Below are 22344 nucleotides of genomic sequence, written 5' to 3' on the forward strand. Positions count from 1 at the left end.
CCACTTAGGTTTTCTCAGCGTGATTTTTCGCAATTACTGATCGATTCGTTTTTAAATCCAGTACAAGTGTTTTTTTTTTTTTTTTTTTTTTTTTTTTTTTTTTTTTTTTTCCAATTTGGAAAGTAATTAAATTAAATCCACCAGAATGCATTTCGATCGCTTTTTAAATAAGTTTTTTTTTTTTTTTTTTTTTTTTTTTTTTTTTTTTTTTTCTAATTGGTAAAATAGCATTTACTCTAATTGACGCATGACGTGTGCTTTTCAAAATTCTGAAAAGTAAATCATTTTCAAGTGTAAAAGATTTTCCGAGGGTGGAAAGGAAAAAAGGTGGCCATAAAGTGGGTGCTTATTTTACGTTAAATTATAGAAAAGTGATCTCCCACTTTTTAAAACGTAGCATTTATTGTATTTGCTTCCCCACCAAAGCAAATTAAGCACAAGGCCGTTTTTAATGTGGGATAAAAACCAGCTCCTCTAAAAGTAGGCAAAAAGGGGGCACTCTGGTTACCAAAAATAATTGTCCCATTATAGAAGGGTTTCCCCTCAATTGACTGGTACAAATTATCTTAAGTGTAGCATACTACACTTTGATCCCGGTCCGAAGGCCAAGAACAACGAAAAAAAAAGCAAGCCTTTTCTATTATTTTAACTATTTAGTTATTAAAACGTAACATTTATTCATAGCTTAGAAACTACTCGTTTGCCGTAATTTTAAACGTCATTTTGGTTTTCAGCGTCCGCAGAAACCTATAGGTGGTAATTTTAAAGGATTTTTTTTTTTCTTAGAGTGGAAAGATTCTTCATATTTACCGTTTAATCTATTTAAATCATTTAATACTAATGAACTTTGTTCTTGGGTAACATTTTTATTTGCCTTCACGTTGTCAACGGGAAGATATGTAATTTTCGAACGATTACACTTCAACATCCTGAGGAAAGTCTTTATTTCATTGGACTCGAGTTACTAAAATGATTACCTATTTCTGGATCAGAAAACGTTATCGATCGCTGTTATTGACCAGTAATCTTTTTCTCATTAGCGACCGGCTTCGGTCATCAATAGGTACTTCCAACCACAAGACGATTGTGGTTGTTTTAAAAAAAAAAAAAAAAAAAAAAAAAAATTTAATGCTTAATCGGCACTTCTGCAGTATATGGACGGCGGCCATCTTATTTGGTGCGTTTCATTAAACTGTCGCTAGGTGGCGCTTTTCGGTCCAAGAACAGGGGACGGTAACTCATATTTTTGGGGAAATTCTTCGGAAATTTATCGAAAAATACTTCATTTTAAGTTATTTACTCTTTCCAAAAAATTTTTATAAAAATCCAATGTTTGATTACAAAATTGTTCTAAAACTTTCCTTACGCAGATTTTTCGTTGACACTTCAACAGTTTTGCTTCCACTTCAAAATATGTTGGGGGGGGGGGGGTCCAATGTTTTAATTCGGAAAAATGTTTCATTTTAAATTTGTTAAAATTTTTGGATCTATAAAAATCCAATGTTTTCATTACAAAATTGGGTAATCATGCACTTATTGATCCGTTTTATTTATATTCGAAAACTTTATTTCAAGTTTTATATTTTTGAATAAGTAGTTTAAAACTTTATGAAATACCTGAGATTGTTTGCATAGTAACATAACGGTGTGAAATTGTGATAGGGATCGCGAGTATTTTGGCACTCCATCTCTAATCTTGGCGACTTATTTTATTAAGAAATTAAATGCTAGAAATCGTTTACATTATCGACGCCTTAACCACATTCCTATGTACTCGCACTTTTTTAGGGTGGACATATGCATATTTATCAAGTCTGTAATCGATATTTACAGGAAAATTACTGGAATTTAGGGGGGTTGGCACTCTCGACAGCGTCTGCCAACTTTAACTATAACAATTTCGATTAGTTTAATGTCTATAATTTGTATAGCTATCATACGTAAAAAAGCTGAAATTTTCAATTTATCGTCTTTAGTCAGTATTTTAACTGGAAAGTGGTCACATGCGTATCATTATCTTTCTGAATTATTTTCGTCCTAACCATGTGACTCTTAGTTTCTTTTGTATGATGAATCGTGGCCTCCTCTCCCTACTTTTAGATAGGATTGTTCAAAGTCTACAAAAAAAAAAAAAAAAAATGGGAGTGGCTTTGTAAACATTAAGTCTTAGCTTGGAATGATTAATAAAATTTACCTATCCATTTCACACACCCCTTCCCCTGTAATCACAAGGTTTTCAGATGTATTACTAGAAAAAATTGTAAAACAAATCTTACATAAAATTTGTCGGTCTTAAAAAAAAAAAAAAAAAAAAAAAAAAAAAAAAAAATCTAAACTACTCTTAGGATCTATATAATCTACTTGTTCTTTCCTTAGTCTGTATGAAAAAGGCCCAAGTACAAATTAAGGCCAAACCGTTTCTAAAGAGCCGAAATCAATTTTTTTTTTTTTTTTTTTTTTTTTAATTTGACAGCCCTAGACAAGTGACCTCCTTTTTTATGTAGTTTCGATTTTAAATGATTGCTGTAATGGTATGAAAAAGAAAACTCATAATTTCGATGTGCATCGGTTCTTTGCCAAAATCTTACATAAAAGGGAAAAATTAAAAAAAAAAAAAAAAAAAAAAAAAATAGGGCAAAAAGCATAAGATGCTGGACCGAAGAGTAACTTAAAGATTGTCTCTTACAATGTGATATTAATTGTATTGCACAATATTACTTTCTGACTATTGGTACTTATTAGTTCATCTCGTTTGAGTCAGTTCTATATTTTAAATACAACGAATACTATCTTCATAAAAATGTTAAACTCATTTGCTAAGTGTTATTGGCTTTTCTAAAATAGTTTGTGCTATCCAGAAAAATATAAGCTTTATGAAAACCTTTGTTTGAATATTTCCTCATTCTGTAGAATTTCTATGGGTACTGCTAATAAAACAAAAATTGCATTAATACCCCACGCCCATCCATGGATGGAAATTAAACTTACAATTTAAGGTTCTATCAATTTAAACTATTTGGACTTGTAAATAGAGCTTAAAATATCTTTGTAGTCTTTCTGTGTTACAATACTTCCCTTTTCTCTTCATCTAAATGTGATATTCTTTGTATAATTGTCTTTTTCTTTTTATATAAACTCCCTTTTGAGTGTTAGTAAGTTGGATTTAATGGGGGGGGGGTAGTAAGATACCCAAGTTAGACAGATGGCTGAGATAATTCTAATTTGTGTAATTAGATCAATTAAAACGGATTTTTAATTTTTTTTTTTTTTTAACCCAGCCGCAAAATTAAGAACTATTTTAGAGTGTACTAATAGAAGACCTCGGCGTTGGCCAATATTGAAGATCTACAAACATTCTACACTTCCAATGCTTTTGTCATCGAAACTTGTGAAATCGGCCAATTGATTGCTTTGCTCTAGTCGGGGACCCACTGCAATTTACCAGGAGGAATCTTCACATGCCTCCCTGCAGTGACTAGTCTACAATGCATTGTAGTCCACATTGCACTGTAGGGAACATACTGTTGATGTTATAACATTTTTTTTTATATAATGGCTTGAATTTAACTTAAAATGCAAAAGTTGAGTATCCTGGTTCAGTTCTGTTCTAAACAAATATCTATTTCAAACATGCCACTCTTGATTATATAGACCAGTCCCTTATGCTTTGCAGTGATAAAACTTCTAAAATGCATTTGATGTTAGGCTGTATAAAGGTGTTGAGTTAGTTCAAAATTGAACTGTTCCTTTTAATTGGATCACTTCAACTTTTTTTTGGGGGGGGGGGGCATTTTACCTGTTAAAATGCCAGCTGTGGCTTGCCATGTTCATTTAAGTTACCTCTTTGGTAACTGTTTGTTTCATAGTTTATAAGGTTAATTTTTATCTGTACCTTTTTCCAGGTACAAACCTATGATTGAAAATGAAGAACTTGGTTATTTCCATTTAAAATAATATCACACATGCACTCTCTAAAAAATAAACATGTTATTTTAATCTGTAAATGTGATGCTAGTATTCTAACTGGTATTTAAATATCAGTAATTGATGGAGGGAAGAGTGAAACCCTGCATATTGTATTCAATTAATGCCTAAGCTTAAAATCAGAAATTGCTGTTTGTGTATGACACCAAATTTTTATTAAAAATGGTTGACAAGATTACTTATTCTTGTTACAAATACAAGTAACAATTGACCTGGTTCGGTGTTTATTGGTACAAACTTCATGGTCTTTGAACTGTTTATTTTATTTCAATTGTGCTTTTTCGGGAGATTATTAATGTAGATCGTCATTATCAACTCATTTTATTTTTGTGTACTTAAACATTTCTAGTTATCTACTCGGGTTATTTCTGTGGGAGGGGCTTGACTGAGTTTCAATCTCTAGTTCCTCCTTATAAAATACAAACTAGTCTATTTACTACCACTAAGGAATTTTAATTTCGTCATTTGGCTTCACCCCAAACAAAGCATACTAGCACTTGGATGTGAAGGGCTACTAATTATGTAAAAGCAAATTTAATTTCTTTGAACTTTCCATTTGGAATATATTTCCACAAGACTGCTTCTCTGCAGATTTTACATGGCTGTTATCAATTCAATATCAAATGCTTAAGCCATTCTCTGAAATAGTCAATTGTCAGTTTCATTCATAATTTCCAATCCTCTGATATTTATCGACTTGAAGCTTAACCATTATCTTCGCATTACTTTTTGAAAACCAAATTGCAACGCAATATTATGAAAATAAACGAATTTGTTTAAAATTAATATTTCGGCATTATACGCCATCTTAAGAATCTTATATTAATTATATTATTAAATTGAAAAGTTAGCATGTTGGTTTGTGTGCAGTGTTATTTTGAAATGCCGGAAGAGAATGCTTGGCAACAACTGATTTTCATATTCTGCTTGCTAAGCATTCTCTTCTGGCATGTCAAAATAACACTGCACGCTGACTCTTTACTATTTTCTTTTTCAGTTGAAGATCCTGGCAAGAAAAAAATGTACAAGATTCTGAAGCTGGCGTATAGCACTGAATTAATTTTAAACATTTGTTTTAATATTGCATTGTAATTTGTCTCAATGTATTTCGTGCATTTTTTGCCTTGGCTTCATCCCAAACAAGTCATACTAGCACTTGGATGTGAGGGGCTACTAATTGGGACCATGCCTAAGAAAGATTAACAAGCTGTTGGTTTATATTACATTTGAAATTCTGCATGTCGGGAAAGCAGGTAGCAGAAAGGAATTCTAAAGTCCAGCTGACTGATTATTAATAAAACTTTGCATCATCGTTTCATTAAACTGAAGCTTTAGTTTAATCTTTCTAGCAAAAATTTCACAATAGTGACAAGAGCCTGGAAGATGAAAACTGTTGCGGCTGGCCGACTATGGTTGATAATGTCCATTATCAACCAACGCTTTAATTGAAGCTGATCCTTGCAAAACCACAAAGTTGCTGTTGAACTAGAAGTCAACCACTCAAGTCGTTTGCCATTTAAAGCAAATAGGGAAGTCCGTTAGATAAATGGGTGCCGCGTGAATTGAACAAAAATTTAAATCGTTTTGAGGTGTCTTCTGTGCAACAAAAACAACCCATTTTTTTGAGCGGATTGTGACCTGTGATAAGTGAATTCTCTACAACAACCGGTGGAGTTCAGCACAGTGGTTGGATGCCAGAAAAGCTCCACAACACTTCCCAAAGCCTAAATTGCACCAAAAAAGGTTATGGTGACTTGTGGTCTGTGGCCAGTCTCCTCCTCCACGGCTTGAATCCGGACAAAACTATTACGGTGAAGTACTGCCAACAAATTGATGAAATGCACCAGAAGCTCCAATATGTGCCAGAGATTAGTCAATATGAAGGGAGCAATTCTCCATAACGACGCTCACCCGCATGTTGCTCAACTGACCCTGCAACAAATTAGGCTACAAGACTGCCTCATCTACCATATTCACTGGACCTCTCTCCCACGGATTATCACTTTTCAAGCATCTCAACTTCCTGCGCAAAAAATATTTCAAAACCTGAGATGATGCTGAAGCTATCTTCATTAACTTCATTGCTTCCAGAACTCCGGATTTCTATACTAATGAGATAAACTTGTTTCTCATTGGCAAAAATGTGTTGATTCTAATGGTTCTTATTTCGATTAATAAAGTTTATTATGAAAGGAGTTATGATCTTTTGAACGTTGAAAATCAATATTTTTGCACCAACTTAATACATTTGATAAATTAGAATTGCTTTTAACTGGGTTTATTAACAAGCAAAATACTTTTTGCAACGTTTTACTAGCCCAGTAGGATATTATGAACATAATACACTCTTCCCAACTGAGTATATTATCACCAATATTGCCCCCCCCCCCTTCCTTCCCGATGAGGACAATGCCTGGGATAATATAATTATATAGTACAAAATAGACTTCGTAGATGTCCTTTTCTCTTTGCTGCAATCTCTCCCAGAAGAGATGTTGCGAATTTATTTCTGCTTTATCGTTATTTTCATGGCAAGTGTTCGACTGAGCTTCAATCTATGGTACCCCCTTGCCAAACTTTCACAAACGCTCATCTAGCTGAAAACACTATCAATAATTCCCTCCACTCTTTATTTGTGCCTAAACCTAAACGGAGATTCCATGAACAAAGCTTCTTTCTTACAACTGCACGTCTGTGGAATTGTTTTCCAGCTGACTACAATATGGTTGCCTTCAAGTCCAACATAAACAAGTTCTTGAGGAGCCATTCCACTTAACAAATTTACCAAATTTCCATTACTAACGATTACTATATTGTTAATTGACTACTGTACACTCTAACCCTTATCGAGTGATATCTGGGCCTTGATAAGTGGTTATGCTTGTTAAAAAAAAAAAAAAAAATTCTGCTCTGCTAAAAATAGAATAGTGAGAACGAACATATACTGCCTCCCACTCTACTCTTCAAAGCGTAGGTAATGCTTTGAAGAAATATAACTAATCAAAGTATCCCTCTAAAATAGAAGGTAAGACCTGCAAATATATCGGTGCAGAACAGATTCTGCACTAATACATGCATACAATAAAAAGTAGCCCCTGAAAAGATGGTCTCATGACATGAGAACATGGGCTGCTCTCAAATATGGTAGATGAGGCAGTCTTGTAGCCTAATTTGTTGCAGGGTCAGTTGAGCAACATGCGGGTGAGCGTCGTTATGGAGAATTGCTCCCTTCATATTGACTAATCTCTGGCACATATTGGAGCTTCTGGTGCATTTCATCAATTTGTTGGCAGTACTTCTCCACCGTAATAGTTTTGTCCGGATTCAAGCCGTGGAGGAGGAGACTGGCCACAGACCACGAGTCACCATAACCTTTTTTGGTGCAATTTAGGCTTTGGGAAGTGTTGTGGAGCTTTTCTGGCATCCAACCACTGTGCTGAACATCACCGGTTGTTGTAGAGAATTCACTTATCACAGGTCACAATCCGCTCAAGAAATGGGTTGTTTTTGTTGCACAGAAGACACCTCAAAACGATTTAAATTTTTGTTCAATTCACGCGGCACCCATTTATCTAACGGACTTCCCTATTTGCTTTAAATGGCAAACGACTTGAGTGGTTGACTTCTAGTTCAACAGCAACTTTGTGGTTTTGCAAGGATCAGCTTCAATTAAAGCGTTGGTTGATAATGGACATTATCAACCATATGAAATCTTTATACTAGCAGGCCACTTGGCATTGCCTGGTCATAAAATATGCTGAAATATATTTTAATTAATGCAGGTTTCTTACATTGGACAAAATATATAGTAATGATTTTAAAGTTTTTAAAATCTCGCACAAAACCACAGAATCAAAACCAAAACGTTTAGCTTACAATTTACTTTTTCATTTAACATTAATGCCTGAGCTATGGAGACATGTTTGCAAGGCTAAAAATTAAAACCTGAACTAAGAGCTATTACATTACACATGCATATTCGTAATGCCATTATTCAACCTTCACCTGGCCAATTCCATTTTTTAATTTTCACTTTTGCACGTTTTTTATTTATTTATTTTTTTTCCCCCCCCAGCTAAAACACAAATCAAGTTTCATGTCTGTAGACCAAAAACTGAAGAGTTTAGTAGTCAAAATTTTTTAAACATGTATAAAGGTTTGTTACTATAATCTTTTTACGTAAATATTACGGAAGTATAAATCCATGTAGAATATCTGCATGAATATAATTACACGTAATAGTTAACCAAAGATGATCATCCCATAAGAAAACTGAAAAAACTAATAGGGAATTAAAATGTTTGAAAGAATATGCAAGTTAGCTAGATCTCTTGCAGATGAATGCAATTCAACGACTTATGAGTTCTATTTTCTCATGTGGGTGTTATGTTGTACTGTTTTGAAGCTTATATAGTTAAGGTAGGTGGAAAAGAGCTCTTCAATTTATTCAGATTGAGATTTGATACATGTTTTAAAACCATTTTATTAATTGTACTCTTTTGATACTTTAGTTATACTATTTTAATGTACTATTTTGCAGAAGAGGTGGGTTTGGGGGGGGGGTCTCTTCTGATCCCCCACCCCAGGCATTGCTTTGTGAGGGTCGGTACTGATTTTTCAGCCAATCCGGCTAATAAAAACTATGCATCCTAAGGATGTTTGCTAGTTTTTAATTTGTTTGTAATGTATATATTTCCTGAAGTTTCCAGACTAGATATTGCTCAATTGTAAACAATGTTATTCTTTCTTTCAGCTCTGGGAGCAGCCTATGGCACTGCTAAATCTGGCACAGGTATTGCAGCTATGTCTGTGATGCGTCCAGAATTGATCATGAAGTCCATCATTCCAGTTGTCATGGCTGGTATTATTGCTATTTATGGATTGGTTGTGGCAGTACTCATTGCTAATAATATCAAAGCGCAATACACTTTATTCAAGTAAGTTTTTCTTTTTCAATAATTTCATTCAAACTCTAGTGAAATGCTGTTTGGCCTTGTATGACTTTTTTTTTTTTTTTTCCATTTGAAACAAGTGTTTGTGAAACTCAACTCTTGAATGCTTGTTTTACTGCTTTTAGAAATTTCAAGCCACTTTCAACTCCTTATTGCCTACGTTTCTGCAAACTTATACTATTACCTCAACTGTTTTACATTTAACCGAAGCATTTTCATCTATGCTTTCAATGTGACCAAACTGTCTCCTGTTTCACATCTCTAGAAATATGCATTGATTTGATATTTTAAATGGTGAAATACCTTGGAAAATTGTTTAATTTTTGTATTTCCCTGTTATCTCTTCTAAAAAATTTGTATATATAAGAACATGTTTAATGGCAAAATACATGTTGCACAATAAAAATGGGCTTGATTGTATCTAGAAAGATACTTCCACTAGAATGAGACAAAATGCAGATCACAAGTTTGGACTTTCTCATTTTATCTTAATACTGTTTCCTTATCGAACTACCAGATTTTTTTGGTTTTCTTTGACAGTGGTCATCTTATACAAATAGATTGAGTTGAACTTTTAAGTTCTCACTAGTGGTCTATCATAACTTTTTAATCACTAATAGTGTGAATTGTTTAAAAATGCTTAATGTTTGCTAATGAATTTGGAGACTAGGGTTCAGTTATTTGAGTTATGTCAAAGACTAAAATGCTACTTGATCCATCTTTGCTGACCAATCTCTTATGATTAAGGTTAAGTGGAGTTATCCAGGAAAAGGAATAGTGCAGTCTCCACAATATATTACTGGCCTGGCAAGGCCACAGGGGAGACAATCGAAGCAACAAAACTTAAGCTGACTTGAAGGACACTATATAGAAATCTAAACAAATTGTTTTAAAATACAATACAAATTCTTAATTCCAAATATTTCTCATGTTATATCTTCTATCTTTAGTTTTCATACATAAAATGAATTTCAGTGTATAAGGATTGATGGAGATAATCATACACTATTTCCAAAAGGGAGATATAACATGAGAAATATTTGGAATCGAGTCTCTTCCCCCCGCCCTCCCCAGATCGTTTGAAACCATAGCCAGTTTTAGCTTTCCCTCCAAGGCCAAAGGTTTTGAAATATATATAACATATTATAGTGTAATATATTATATAAAAAAAAAAAAAAACAGGTCTGTAAGGAACAGTCTTTACTAAACTGTCAATTTTTAGTTTAGAATAAAAACTTCAAATATGAAGATTTGAATCTGTGGCACGAATTTGATTTGGTTCTCACGGCTAAGGAGTCAAAAACGGAATTTAACAGGCATAAGTTGACTCTTGTATGCATGCACGAATATACTTCTACATTAAAGTCGGTTCATTTTTAACTTATCTGTAAGATAGCTTAAACAGTAACTAAGACTGGAGTGCTAAATGTTCTGCCATTGATTCTAGATAATGGTATTCACATTTACTTTTGAAATTACTTTATAAAGTCTGTATGATATAATTTAGAGAATTCTATAATAAAATATGAAATCTGCATCTAGTATATTTTAGTCAGGCAGCCTGCTAGTATTCTATAATTTTCGTATCCCTCTTTGGATTCTTTCAGGATATTGTGGGTCAAGTCACTTTAAAAAAAAAAAAAAAAAAAAAAAAAAGTAAAATTATGACATAATTTTACTGTCAATTTTATGAAATGGCCACACCTACCTTACAATTGCATTTCTTTTGCTTTTTGAAATTGATAAACTTTAATATGTATAAAGATTAAAGGACCTGTTTATCTAGCCGAAATTATAAGTCCATTTCAGCTGTTAAATGATAGCTAGTATCTTTTATGCAGTACACAAGCTGCATGTTTGAGAATCTTGGTTTAAAGGTGCGGGTTTAAAAGTTTTTAACTTTGTACCTTTTTATCAGAATGTTTATCTTCATATTTTTCATCTTTAACTTTAGTTTTTACTTTGCAATGTTTAAACTTCAGTAACCTTTTCGTGTTTAGCATTAAAAATTTTTTTATTAGACAAGTACTCTCTGGCAATGGAGATATGATGAATTTATTAGGACCTGGCTCAACTAACCCAGAATGAATTCTATCATAAATGAAAATATGCTATGGGATCATAAAAGAAATTATATTAAAAAAAATAAAAATAAAAAAAAAATTATCCAAGTTTGTTATATTGCTGTAGATTATATAATGCAACCAGATTTTTCTAAACATTAGAACAGGGTTTTGAGTTGCAGGAAGAGTATTTGCAACTCGGGAGTGACTTCTCAAGCTTCTAATTCTCACTAAAAAAAAAAAAACTTGCTCTGGATAAAATACAAAAATCAAATCGTCAGTAAAAATTATTAACACTAATATGTAACTTATCTAATTAAAGATTTTTAATAAAGCTTTCAAAGCTATGGAACATGTGTGGGGGTGGGATGTACCTACACACAAACATATCTTGTTGCGCATATTACTCTTGACCATGTCGAATTCTATAGTTTAATATGTAATCATTTAGCTTTTTTCTTTCAATTACGTTAGTATTGGTTCTAGAGTTTAGAAAAACAATTATGGACATACTTTTGTTGATGGCATCCAAAACTGGCCCATCTAGTATTCTGAATGTAATACTAAAACGTAAAACAGATTTACTATTTGCACTAGATGTATTTATGGTGCACTACTCTATATTTTTATTCAAAAGTTCATAAACTGTGACATCTGTTAACATTCTTGTATAACTAAAAACAAGCCTTTCTTCTATAGTATTCATTCTTATATAGAACTAGAGACTTATTTTGCTATTTAAGTTTGTATACAAATGAAAAAACATCAGTTATAGTATTTGGAACTAAAAATATTTTTAAATATTGGATCGTTTCCTTTTTACAGTTTCTATCCTTTATAAAAAAATTTTTTTTTATTAGTTTCCTTGACCAGAATATATTAAACGCTAACTAGAACAATGTTTGGTTAAACTTGTTTACCAAATGTCTGCTTTAATAAGATGATCTTTATTTTCAATTAGATTTATTGGTTTCTAATATTTAATCCTTACCAACATTTTTTATTAGTTATGAATAGAGGAAAGTGAAGGAGTACACTTAACTGCTGTCACATCTACTAGACCATAACACTAGGAAGAAATATAACGATATTTTCCATATACACTGTCCTTAGCTATTTCTCTTCCTTGTCTCTGACCTATATGCCACTTTCAATTTTTAGCACACCACACTTAGAGGTTGAGTTCAAACCTCATCCAGGGCATAATTTTTTTTTACTCTTGTCCAAAAAATAAACTTAGACATTTTAAATCGGAATATTAAGTAGATTGTTTGCTTGAATTTTCTGTAATTTATGGAAATTTATGTTGGTATTCAATAAAGGCTTAATGGTGTGGATCTGTTACTCCTGAAATTTGTAGCAATGTACAAAACAGTTTAACTTCCCTGATTGTCAGATGCCAATTCTTCAATGCAGTTGGATATTTGTCCTTCAGTAAGATGACTTTTTTTTTTGTCCTGATTTGTTAAAAAAAAATTTTCATTTTATATAAACACATTTAAAATTGTCTGCTTTCACTCGTGCATAATATGCTAAAATATTTTAACGTGTGAATGTACACATGTAGATTTGTGCGTATCTGGATACTGCCAACTTTGATATGGAGACAATACTTAAAGATGCTGTTCTAGATCAGTTGCAGCTTAGTAGTATATACATATATCACTAGCATGTGTTTAGTGGGAAATATACAAAAGATAAATAGATGCTTTTATCATTTTAATGTTTTCTTTTTTCTATATTAAAAATTTGTTTTCTTGATTACATTTCGTATCTTGTCAATTGAGAATTTCAACGTAGACTTTTTTTTTTTTAAATACACCTATACTTAGCTGTTATTGTTGCTTTAGATCAATTATGGAAGTTTGATACTATACTGTATAGTTTAATTAGTAGGATAACTAGAACTGTCCGCTCGTGGAACAGTTTCACTGGTTTACCTCCCGGACGATTACAATATGGTAGCTGTAAGTCCAATGTAAATTTCTTGAGCAGTCTCCTTAAATAATCCAATTTTATCGAATCTGCACTATTAACAATTATCTACACTACCACCTTACCTTCATTTACCTTTATCCTCAAGTGGCTTTCAAACCTTGATAAATAGTGGCTTTCTTGTAAAAAAAATAAATAAATAAAAATAAATAAAAAAAATAAAGATTTTTAAAAATTCAATTATAATAGCTTCCATTATAAGTATTTTTCGTGTCTTTGATCAGAACAATTTTCTTTCATAAGCAAGCTTTCCCTCCCTCCCCCCCCCCCCCAATGTTTCAACAGTCCCCTTTGTAGGGTCAACTCAAAGTTGATAACTTCAAACTTTGAATGTTTCATGCTGAATTTGCATGGTCTTGTTCTTGACTTCAGTAAATTGATTTGAGCTTGTCGCATTCTCACTTGGTGAAATTATAAACTTAAATAATTTCGAGAAATTCCTGTTATATAAGTTTATTCACATTCTTTTAAACAATTAAAATCTAACATTCCTTATATTAGGTAATTTGTTTTTCTGTATTTATGTGGACAAGTGTTCATGTTTTATGGAAAAACTATTTTTGTCTTTGTTTACTTGCAAGTTTTCATGTGAAACTTGTATACAATTTTCACTTGAGAATTGTATACAAGTTTCACATGAAAACTTGCCAGTAATCTCTGGACATGTCTAGTTTGGATCATCACAGCTGCTTTCTTCCATGCTGAAGCACAGAACTGCCTACATTTTTCTTGGCTGCTAGGAGGGGGGAAAAAAAACTTCCTGAAATTTGCCAAAACTGATGTTCCTTCCATGCACATGCATTCTTGATGTTGTAGTGTTCCTGAGCACTGATTGTTATTTTTAATGTTCTCAGAAATCAATTTCCTGGGGCTAACACTGCATCTCTATATGAGATGCATATGTATTCAAATATTTCATTAAAGTTCTTTTATCTCTCAAACACAGTAAAGAAGTTGAACATAATTTTCAATTGACCATTTAAGTGTTATACTATAACTTTCTTGTAATTTTACTGGATTTCGGGATAAGAATTCCTCTAGTCTGGAGTATCCAACTTCATAATGTCACTTATTGTAACACCCTTTAAAGGTGTGCCTTTCAATGTAAAATCCAGTGTGGATTAGCCATATCGGATCTTATTTGGGTTGTGAATACTATGCGATTTTGAAATATTTAGTCGCGGTTTATTTGTAGGAAAAGAATCTTCATGCCAGGTTATCCTGACAAACTCCTATACAGAGACCTTGGACACTCAAAGGTAGTGTCAGGTAGGCATTTAAAATAATGAACTTGGAAATTTTTTATTTGTACTTTTTGTATTCTTGCAGCCTAACGTTAATGTAAACCTCTTAAAATCTGTAATTTTTATTTTGATATTTTTTTTTGTTTTCCAGGAGTTTTGTTCACCTGGGTGCTGGTTTAAGTGTCGGCTTGAGTGGATTAGCTGCTGGCTTCGCCATAGGCATTGTGGGTGATGCCGGAGTACGGGGAACGGCTCAACAACCCAGATTGTTTGTGGGCATGATCCTCATTCTCATTTTTGCAGAAGTCTTGGGACTTTATGGACTTATTGTTGCTTTGATCCTCTCAACACGGGGTGATTAGATCTCCTTACAATCCGCTATTAAAAAAAAAAAAAAAAAATTAGGGGTATGGTGGTAGCAGTAAACTATCTGGAAAAACAAGATGAAAATTCAATTTGTAATTTCATTGTTCCACCTTGACTACTTCATGAAGAAAAGTCTTTTTTTTTTTCTTTTTTTTTTTTTTGTTTTTAAGATGAAGAACGACAAATCCAAACCTTCGAGAAGGGAAAATAAGTTCTTACGCTGGCTGTGTAGCAATACAGGTGTACAGTCTGAATGTTGTCATAACCCTTTACTCTTACTTTCCTCTCTCCATACACGAAAAATATATTGAGGCTCACTATATTCAAAATCATCAAGGATCAGTGTTTTTTTTTTTTTTTTTTTTTTTTTTTTTTTTTTTTTTTTCTTTTCTCCTGACTTTTGTAAGTGGTAACTTTTTTTTTTTTTTTAAATCAACTTTAAAAATTCTTAAATGTTTATAAAAAAACACTGATCTGTTTGTTTCTTTTCCCTTTCTATTCTTCCTCTAAATATAGTTAATAAAATGAAACAAATATATGCAGTAGTTATGGAGTGAAATGCCAACTTTACGTAGAGAAACTACTCTGTGCACTTCCGTTCTCTCCCCCCCCCTCTCCCCTGATATTGCTCTTCTCATCTGCCTACAAATTCATATCACTATACAAATAAAGGAACTACACTTGTGATTTAAAGCTTTTAAATCCTCTCCCAATTATCCTGCATGGTAAAGATTTTGACGAGAGCATATCAGATTGAGGAAGAGTTTTATCTAGGGAGTTTTCATGGTGTGTTTTTCCTCCTTGTGTGTTTGAAATGTGTGCATGCGTGTATGTGAACTGAATCTGAAAAATTTTTCCAAATAACAGCTGTCGTAACAACTGGCATTTCCCCCTCCTTCTGTAGCCATATGCATATTCAGACTTATTTCCAGAGAAGTGGTACTGCGTGTATGTTGGATAAGTGTAACACTTGCAGGTTCCAGTTTAGTGTAAAGTATGTTGTATGTATATAAACATATGAAGTGTTAACCGTGTTGCAGTGTCCTCGCAGTGCACATATGGTGCCTGTTGGGGTCATTTTATTTGTAAAATAAAATTTTAAAATTGATTTTTAAAAAAAAAATGAATAAAAAAAAAATTAAACTCGAAGATATTGTTTACCATTGAAAAGACAAAAATATAAAAATCTGCTACTAACATTCCATCTAGGTAGATTGTTTTGTTATTTAATTTTTTTTAATCAAGACTTTGGCTCGTTAAATAAAAAAAATAAAATTATCATAGTGACCTTTTTTAGGTCATTGTGAACTTGTTGAAAGTATAGAAAATAAAATTCTGTTACATTTTCTGTCCTTCTTCCCCTGCCCCTCATTTGTCGCCTGTATGAAATGTTCTTTGCCCATGTAATAAATCTTCCTGCTTGTGACCATGCTCTTCATATCAAAGTGTTATCTCTTAACTTTTTTTATTTTTTATTATAACCTTTATGTTAATAAATTAGTGGGGGGGGGGGTAAATGCTTTCATTTTGTGAGCCCAAAGTTGGGAGGGGTAAAGTGGGTGTCTTTTGCATTGTAATATTTACATATCCTACTGTGTGGATATCTATTGCCATTGTTTTAGGTGGTTTTTCTGTTTTATCTTTCAATGTTATTCTATTGAGTTCACTCTAACATCTCTTCTCTGGATTAGAAAGCTTTCCCTTCTCATCTTAGACTAGAAATGAATAGAAACAACTTAGATTAAATGTGTTTTTCATTTTTATTGTGGAACATTTTTTTTTTTTCTTTTTTTCCATCTCACCATCAAGCATTTAATGTTTGAATTTGACTTTTTCTCCTTCATAACATTTGCGTTGTCTTATCTGTAATCAAACGCTTTGTAGTGAGTTTAGAAATATCTCAACACCACAAAACTCGCTATTCAGGCTGTTGTGAATTTTTTAATTTAAACAAATCGAGATAATCGGAAGTTTTTAGTCTAACAAATTCCCCCCTTTTAAAAATAGAAATTTAATTTTTAAATAAATATATCATTTCATCAAGGATAAATTTGACACATTCTCTCCAACTATCCCCCTGCCCTCCCTCATATACTAGTTTCCTGAAAAGAATTAAATTTTAGTTTCTTTCCTTTGGACTGTACATGGCACTGTTTAGTGCCTTACAAATTGTTTCAATTAGTTTTCTTGCTAGGAATTTTGATTTCAATAAAATCATTGTTATAATGAACCAGTGTAATATTCATGGTTTTGTTTTTATATTTTCAGTGTTTGTAATTTTATTTACTTAGGTGGACTTAATTTGCCTATAGAGTATGCTGAAAAATAACCATATCATTTATGCTCTGAAGCTAGATATGTAATACCAGTTTTTGTGGGAATTAATCTTTGTATTGTTAGACTCGCCTGTTTCATGATTTTTTTTATTTTTTAAATCTAAATACCTGATATCATTGTTTTCAACGTTTGTTTTATTCCCATGGTAACTTTTTCTCTGCACATCTAGTGGGATGAATAGTATTAGATGTTGTAAACATTTTAGTTATTTCAGTTTTATAAAGATAGGAAACAAATACATCTTGCATTAGATACTTGTATTATAGTTCACTAATTATATGGACAATGGAACAAAATATTACTGTACTTAGTTTTATCAACTTAAACAATGTCGACTGAAATTATTTCAAATCATGAATGTGTAAAAAAAAAAAAAAAAAAAAAAAATTTTTTTTTTCTTTTTTAGCAAAGATCTTAAATTTTGCCTTTTTTAACAAAACTTTTTCTACAGAAATCGATCTAAAATTATAGATCAATCAGTTGTCGTAACATGGGAGCTGAGTGCACATCATTACGGGAGCTAATCTCTAGATTTCTAACAAAGATTAAACATAAGCAAATTTTAGAATTAAATGTTTATAAGCAAAATTACAACACAATATTATGAAAAATAAACCTTTGTTTGAAATTAATGTTTCGGTGAGACACCATCCTCAGAATTTATCGCTGAAATATTAATTTTTAAACAAATATTTATTTTTCATGTTGCGTTGGAATTTGACTTTTAAACATTTTAAAACTCAACCTCTCAGAGTTGTGTTAAAGAGTTTAACTGTCAAAAATAAAATTGCTTATAAATGTCAATCTTTCAATAAAATGATGCAAGCTGCAGTGCTATTGTGATGATGCAGGACATTACATAAATCAAAAACTATTGACCGACCCCCCCCCTCCCCCATGAGGGTAATGTTAATTCTCCTATATATATCAGCTTTTATTTTTCCATTTAAAGTGTTCAAATTACTTTTCCAAAAAAAACTAATACAACCTGCAAATATTTTAAGAATCTTTTTTTTTTTTCTTTTTTAAATCCATTATCACAATAATTTAGTAACCATATGGATCTTGTCTTATTTCTATTTACAAGAAACTATTACAATCCTTTAATAAAATTTCTCCAAACCATGCTCTTTGCCACAGAGACATAATGGACTATTGTGAATAGACCTTGTAGGCAGGCTTCCTAATCTAAGCTGTTCACCTATTGAAATTTCTATAGATAGTGGAAAACTCAGACGACTGGTATCTGGGGACCTCAACAGTATAAATGGTGGGATTTTGCTGCTGGTCAGGTTAGTCAAGGAGGCACCAGTGCTACAAGTCTATCAGAACATATTAAAGTATTTGTAGAACAAGCACAAGGCTGCAATATTGCGGTGATGGGACAGTGGCTGGAGCTTGGTTTATAGTGCAGGACCTATTAGAATGTGGACTTGAAAAATTTTGTCCAAGAAGAATTTGTTTATGTAAGGTGTTTCAAAAAGAATACCATTATATTTTCATTTAGATACTCTTCTTGCAGTAGGGTGAATAGTCAATTTTGGAGTATTTCAATGTTTGTCCCTTAACGATTTTTCCTTGAAAGAAAGTTATAAACTTTGTCTTGAGACAAAGCAGAAGACGGTTACTTTAAGGAAATCTCTTACATGGTTAAATTTCATGTAGATGTTCTGTTCCCTATTTTGATTATCTTCGTCACTAAAAACTAAATGTGAATAGTTACATCACTTTCTTCCGCATCCGCTTGTCATTAAGTGCTTTGAAGAGGCTTATATGGTTTTAATGTGTAATTGTCTCTTTAACCTATGCCAGACAGTGGCATGAGGGATAGCAAGCTAAACTTGCTCAACATACACACTTATATGGGCTCCTCTTAAATGCATCAAATCCTTTCCATTTGCTCCTCTGTAACACCTGGGACTTTCTTTTGCACAGGCACTCGCTGTTCTCACGATTAGGCACATCAATGCAGAATTGTTCTAAAAGCACATTGTTCTACGATAATGGCATTTGTTTTCGAGAACTCGAGCATACAAAAAGCTTTCTGCTGAGGAGCTACCGTGTTGATTGATCTTACCACGATTCAGCTGCACCAGAAATTAACGATGACAGTGGTGAAACTTGCACCCAAACTGATAACTACTCTATCAAATCATAGCTTCAGTTTACTACAATGCTATAGACCTGAAAAAGAAAATGGTTTTGACAGTTTCTTTTTGAAACTACCTGTATTTAGTATTTGTCGGTAATGCTGTATGATTTAATTTTCATATGACCTTCATGGTAGACTTTGGATATCTCAAGGTATACTGTTCTAGCTTCCTTTGTATATGGGCTCAGATGATTAAGATATCTGCAATAGAACAGACTTGCCTAAGTTCATACTGACAGACATTTAGCATTTACAAGGTGGTGGGCCAGCTATAGATTGATGATCCAAACATTTTGGTACAGTTGAGTAGATTGTCTAAGATTTTTGCATTATGGACATAAGAGGTGATTTTCAGACCATTGAAAGTCTGCAAATGGATTTCCTGAATGGAGTTGGAGGCGAAACCCTCGGGCAAACATTTCAACTTTCTGTTGCCATGCAAGCAAATTAATAGTTGTTGGATCGTGGAGAAATTGTTGATTGCCTATTATTCACTATACTATTATAACTTGCCAGAAATCTAGTTTTTAATTTCAGAATTCAATGCATTTTTTAAGTATATCTTCTCGATGTTGGCCATTTCATTCTTACAATAATTTCTAGCTTCTATGCCTTTTTGTATCTTGCTTTATGGCGACAGAATGCTTTTGTGCAATGGCAGCTGCACAGGTCAAACTGACCCATTTGAGAGTGGTGTTTGCTATAAAAATTTGTGTGGGGAACATGTGCTCCAATACCTACTTTAAACCCATTTGGTTGTTTCATTTACACACTTTGCAGCAGGAAGAGAAAATATTTTACTTCAAAGGGTGTCTTTGATGTGGTCTCTGAATTCCTAATCAGCCTTGGAGTATCTAGCCATTTTAAGTGATAGCTTTTCAGCTTATGGTCTAGAAAGTTAAGGGTGATAGCTACTAATATTATAAGGTGATCCGCATTCTTGAGTGGGCTATAAACCATTGATCACATTCGCATTAGGTAGTAGTCAGGAATAGATAAAGGTGAAGCTTGTTTGTTCACACAATCTGGAAGGCAGGTTAGGTTGAGTGTAGTTTTGTTTAACTTGTTGCTAAGTTATCCAGTAAGTTTACTTGGAGAAATGATTTTGCCCCATCTAGATTAGTTTTAAGCCTTAAGTCATATAATTCTTTCAGTTTAAACGTAGAATGGGCTGACTAAGGTGTTTGATGCCAATATGCTCACATGAGTAAACCATTAATCTTTATAGGGAAAGCTCACTGGAGATAAGTCCAGTGTCTCTTTCCATGCATGACACAGCACTGCAGTTATCCAGATATGCAATTGTTGATTTGGTTTCATTTTACTATTATGCTGAATTCTATTTATGCATAGTTTCTACATTGATTGTGGAATTTAAGATGAAAATGTTCTAGCACACAGAAATATATATATATATATGACCTCATAAGTGTGTGCAAAAAGTCTCTACCAAACTCTTTTCTGAATATTGGATCTACAGTTGAAATTTGATACATTTTGGCCTGCAGCTCGCTTTCGATTTGGTTTTCAGCCAGCAATAATTGCTGCTAAGGGGTCAAAATTGAAAAAGTAACTCGGTCGCTTAATTTTTAACCTTTTATATGCTGGAGACATAAATAATGCCTAAGGTTGGAGTGCTAAATGTTTTGATTTTGATTTCTAGCTGATGGTACCAAAGTTTTATACTTTTGAAATCATTACTATATATTTGATATAAAAAAAAAAAAAAAAAATAAAAATAAAAATTAGCTCTATAATAAATCTGCATGAATTAAAATGTTTATACATATTTTATGAACATGCAATGCTGGGCGGCCTGCTAATATATATAAGCATCACTTTCGGTTCGACAATCAAATAATGGCTAATTAAAACTTTTTTTTTCCCCCTCTACAAACAATCCAAGGAAAATTTTTTACTTTGTTTTATTTTGGAGAAGAAAAAAAAAATAGCAAAACTTGGTCTTCATATCATATAAATACTAGGAAGGTCTCGACCTTGACGTTTGGATCTTTACCTTCAAAAATGGTGTGCACCATACCTAGGTGGTGGCTTTGGTCATGATCGGTCCAGTGGTTTGGGCTGTAGGAGTTGTATACACACACACACGCTATTTTTATATACATATACCATCCACCAATGTTCACCGGATAATGGGAGGTGATGGGTATCGTGATAGGATGGAGCAAAGGTCTATCCAAGGGCACTTGCATGGCTTAGAGAATACTCCTAACTGTATTAAAATAACTGGACCTCAAAATCCATATTTCAATTAACGGATTTTGCCCCCCCCCCTTTTTAAATTTAAACTGTGTGTGTGTGTATTAATGAGGCATTACTTTCTGATAGGCAAAAATACTATTCAAGCAAAGCAGTGAATTGAGTATTATTCTGACTCTACGTCATCATAAACAACAGTTAAGTGATGGATTAACATTGAATGCTCGAGTCGCCCAAATTCATCAGTTGTTTTGGAAATTGGGTTGATTTATAAATTGAAGTTGCACGAAATAGCAGAGGAGTTAGGGGCATTGCAAGGATCATTGTGCGTGAACATTCACAGCTGAAAGAAAGTTTTGATGAATCTAGATTGTTTGATACCGTTTCAGCGCAACAAACGGGAGGTTTTGGATGAAACGTGGATCCAGAGTCAAATCAGCAGTTAGATAAGAAAGCAACAACACTCAAAAGCTACCAGAGCTGCACACGTTGACATGCAATGTTTTGGCCTCTTTTAGGGGTGTGCAAGGTATTGTGTTCATTAATTGGTCCCTTGACAAAGGAGGGATTGGACCTAGTAATTAACTCCTGTTTGTTTGCACTTTTAATAACCACTCCTTGAATCTGAAAATTTTGCACAAACATTATGGTGAAAGTTAATTTTTTTCACTCATGGAGGGGGACACTACATGCTTGGCTTATCTTGATTCGTTTCATTTGGATTCCTTGGACTACTGTTCCCATCTTGAGTGATTTTCACATTTCACTCAATGTAACCTGACCTTCTTCAGGTGTATTGTGTCGAACTCAGGAATTTTGATGTAATTTCGAGCAGAATCCTTTATTTACTTCACAGGTGTAGCATGCTCCTGTTCCGTCAGCCATGAGTGGATAGAGGATTCAACCTTCAGAAGAATACAATTGATTTTTCCCAGTACTCTAACCACTGCGCCATGGGTCCTTGCTGAAAAAAATGCATTTGCGAATTACTTAGGCAAGGCAAGACCCAGACAAAAAATAGGAAATAACTC

At 33.1% G+C, this 22344-nt stretch overlaps 1 protein-coding gene across 1 annotated transcript in view; it reads left to right on the forward strand.

Moving 5' to 3' along the window:
* Positions 1-16030, forward strand: part of LOC145254550 (V-type proton ATPase 16 kDa proteolipid subunit c) — a 31288-nt gene extending 15258 nt beyond the window's left edge. Inside the window, exons 2-3 of the mRNA XM_080113077.1 lie at positions 8738-8921; positions 14390-16030. Coding sequence (XP_079969203.1) covers positions 8738-8921; positions 14390-14600 — 395 coding nt within the window. The 3' untranslated portion in view covers positions 14601-16030. The remainder of the gene's footprint in view (positions 1-8737; positions 8922-14389) is intronic.
* Positions 16031-22344: the final 6314 nt, after the last annotated feature.

This window comes from Euprymna scolopes, chromosome 3 (assembly GCF_053919585.1).
Source record: "Euprymna scolopes isolate OS-2025 chromosome 3, ASM5391958v1, whole genome shotgun sequence".
NCBI classification, from domain to species: Eukaryota; Metazoa; Mollusca; class Cephalopoda; order Sepiida; family Sepiolidae; genus Euprymna; species Euprymna scolopes.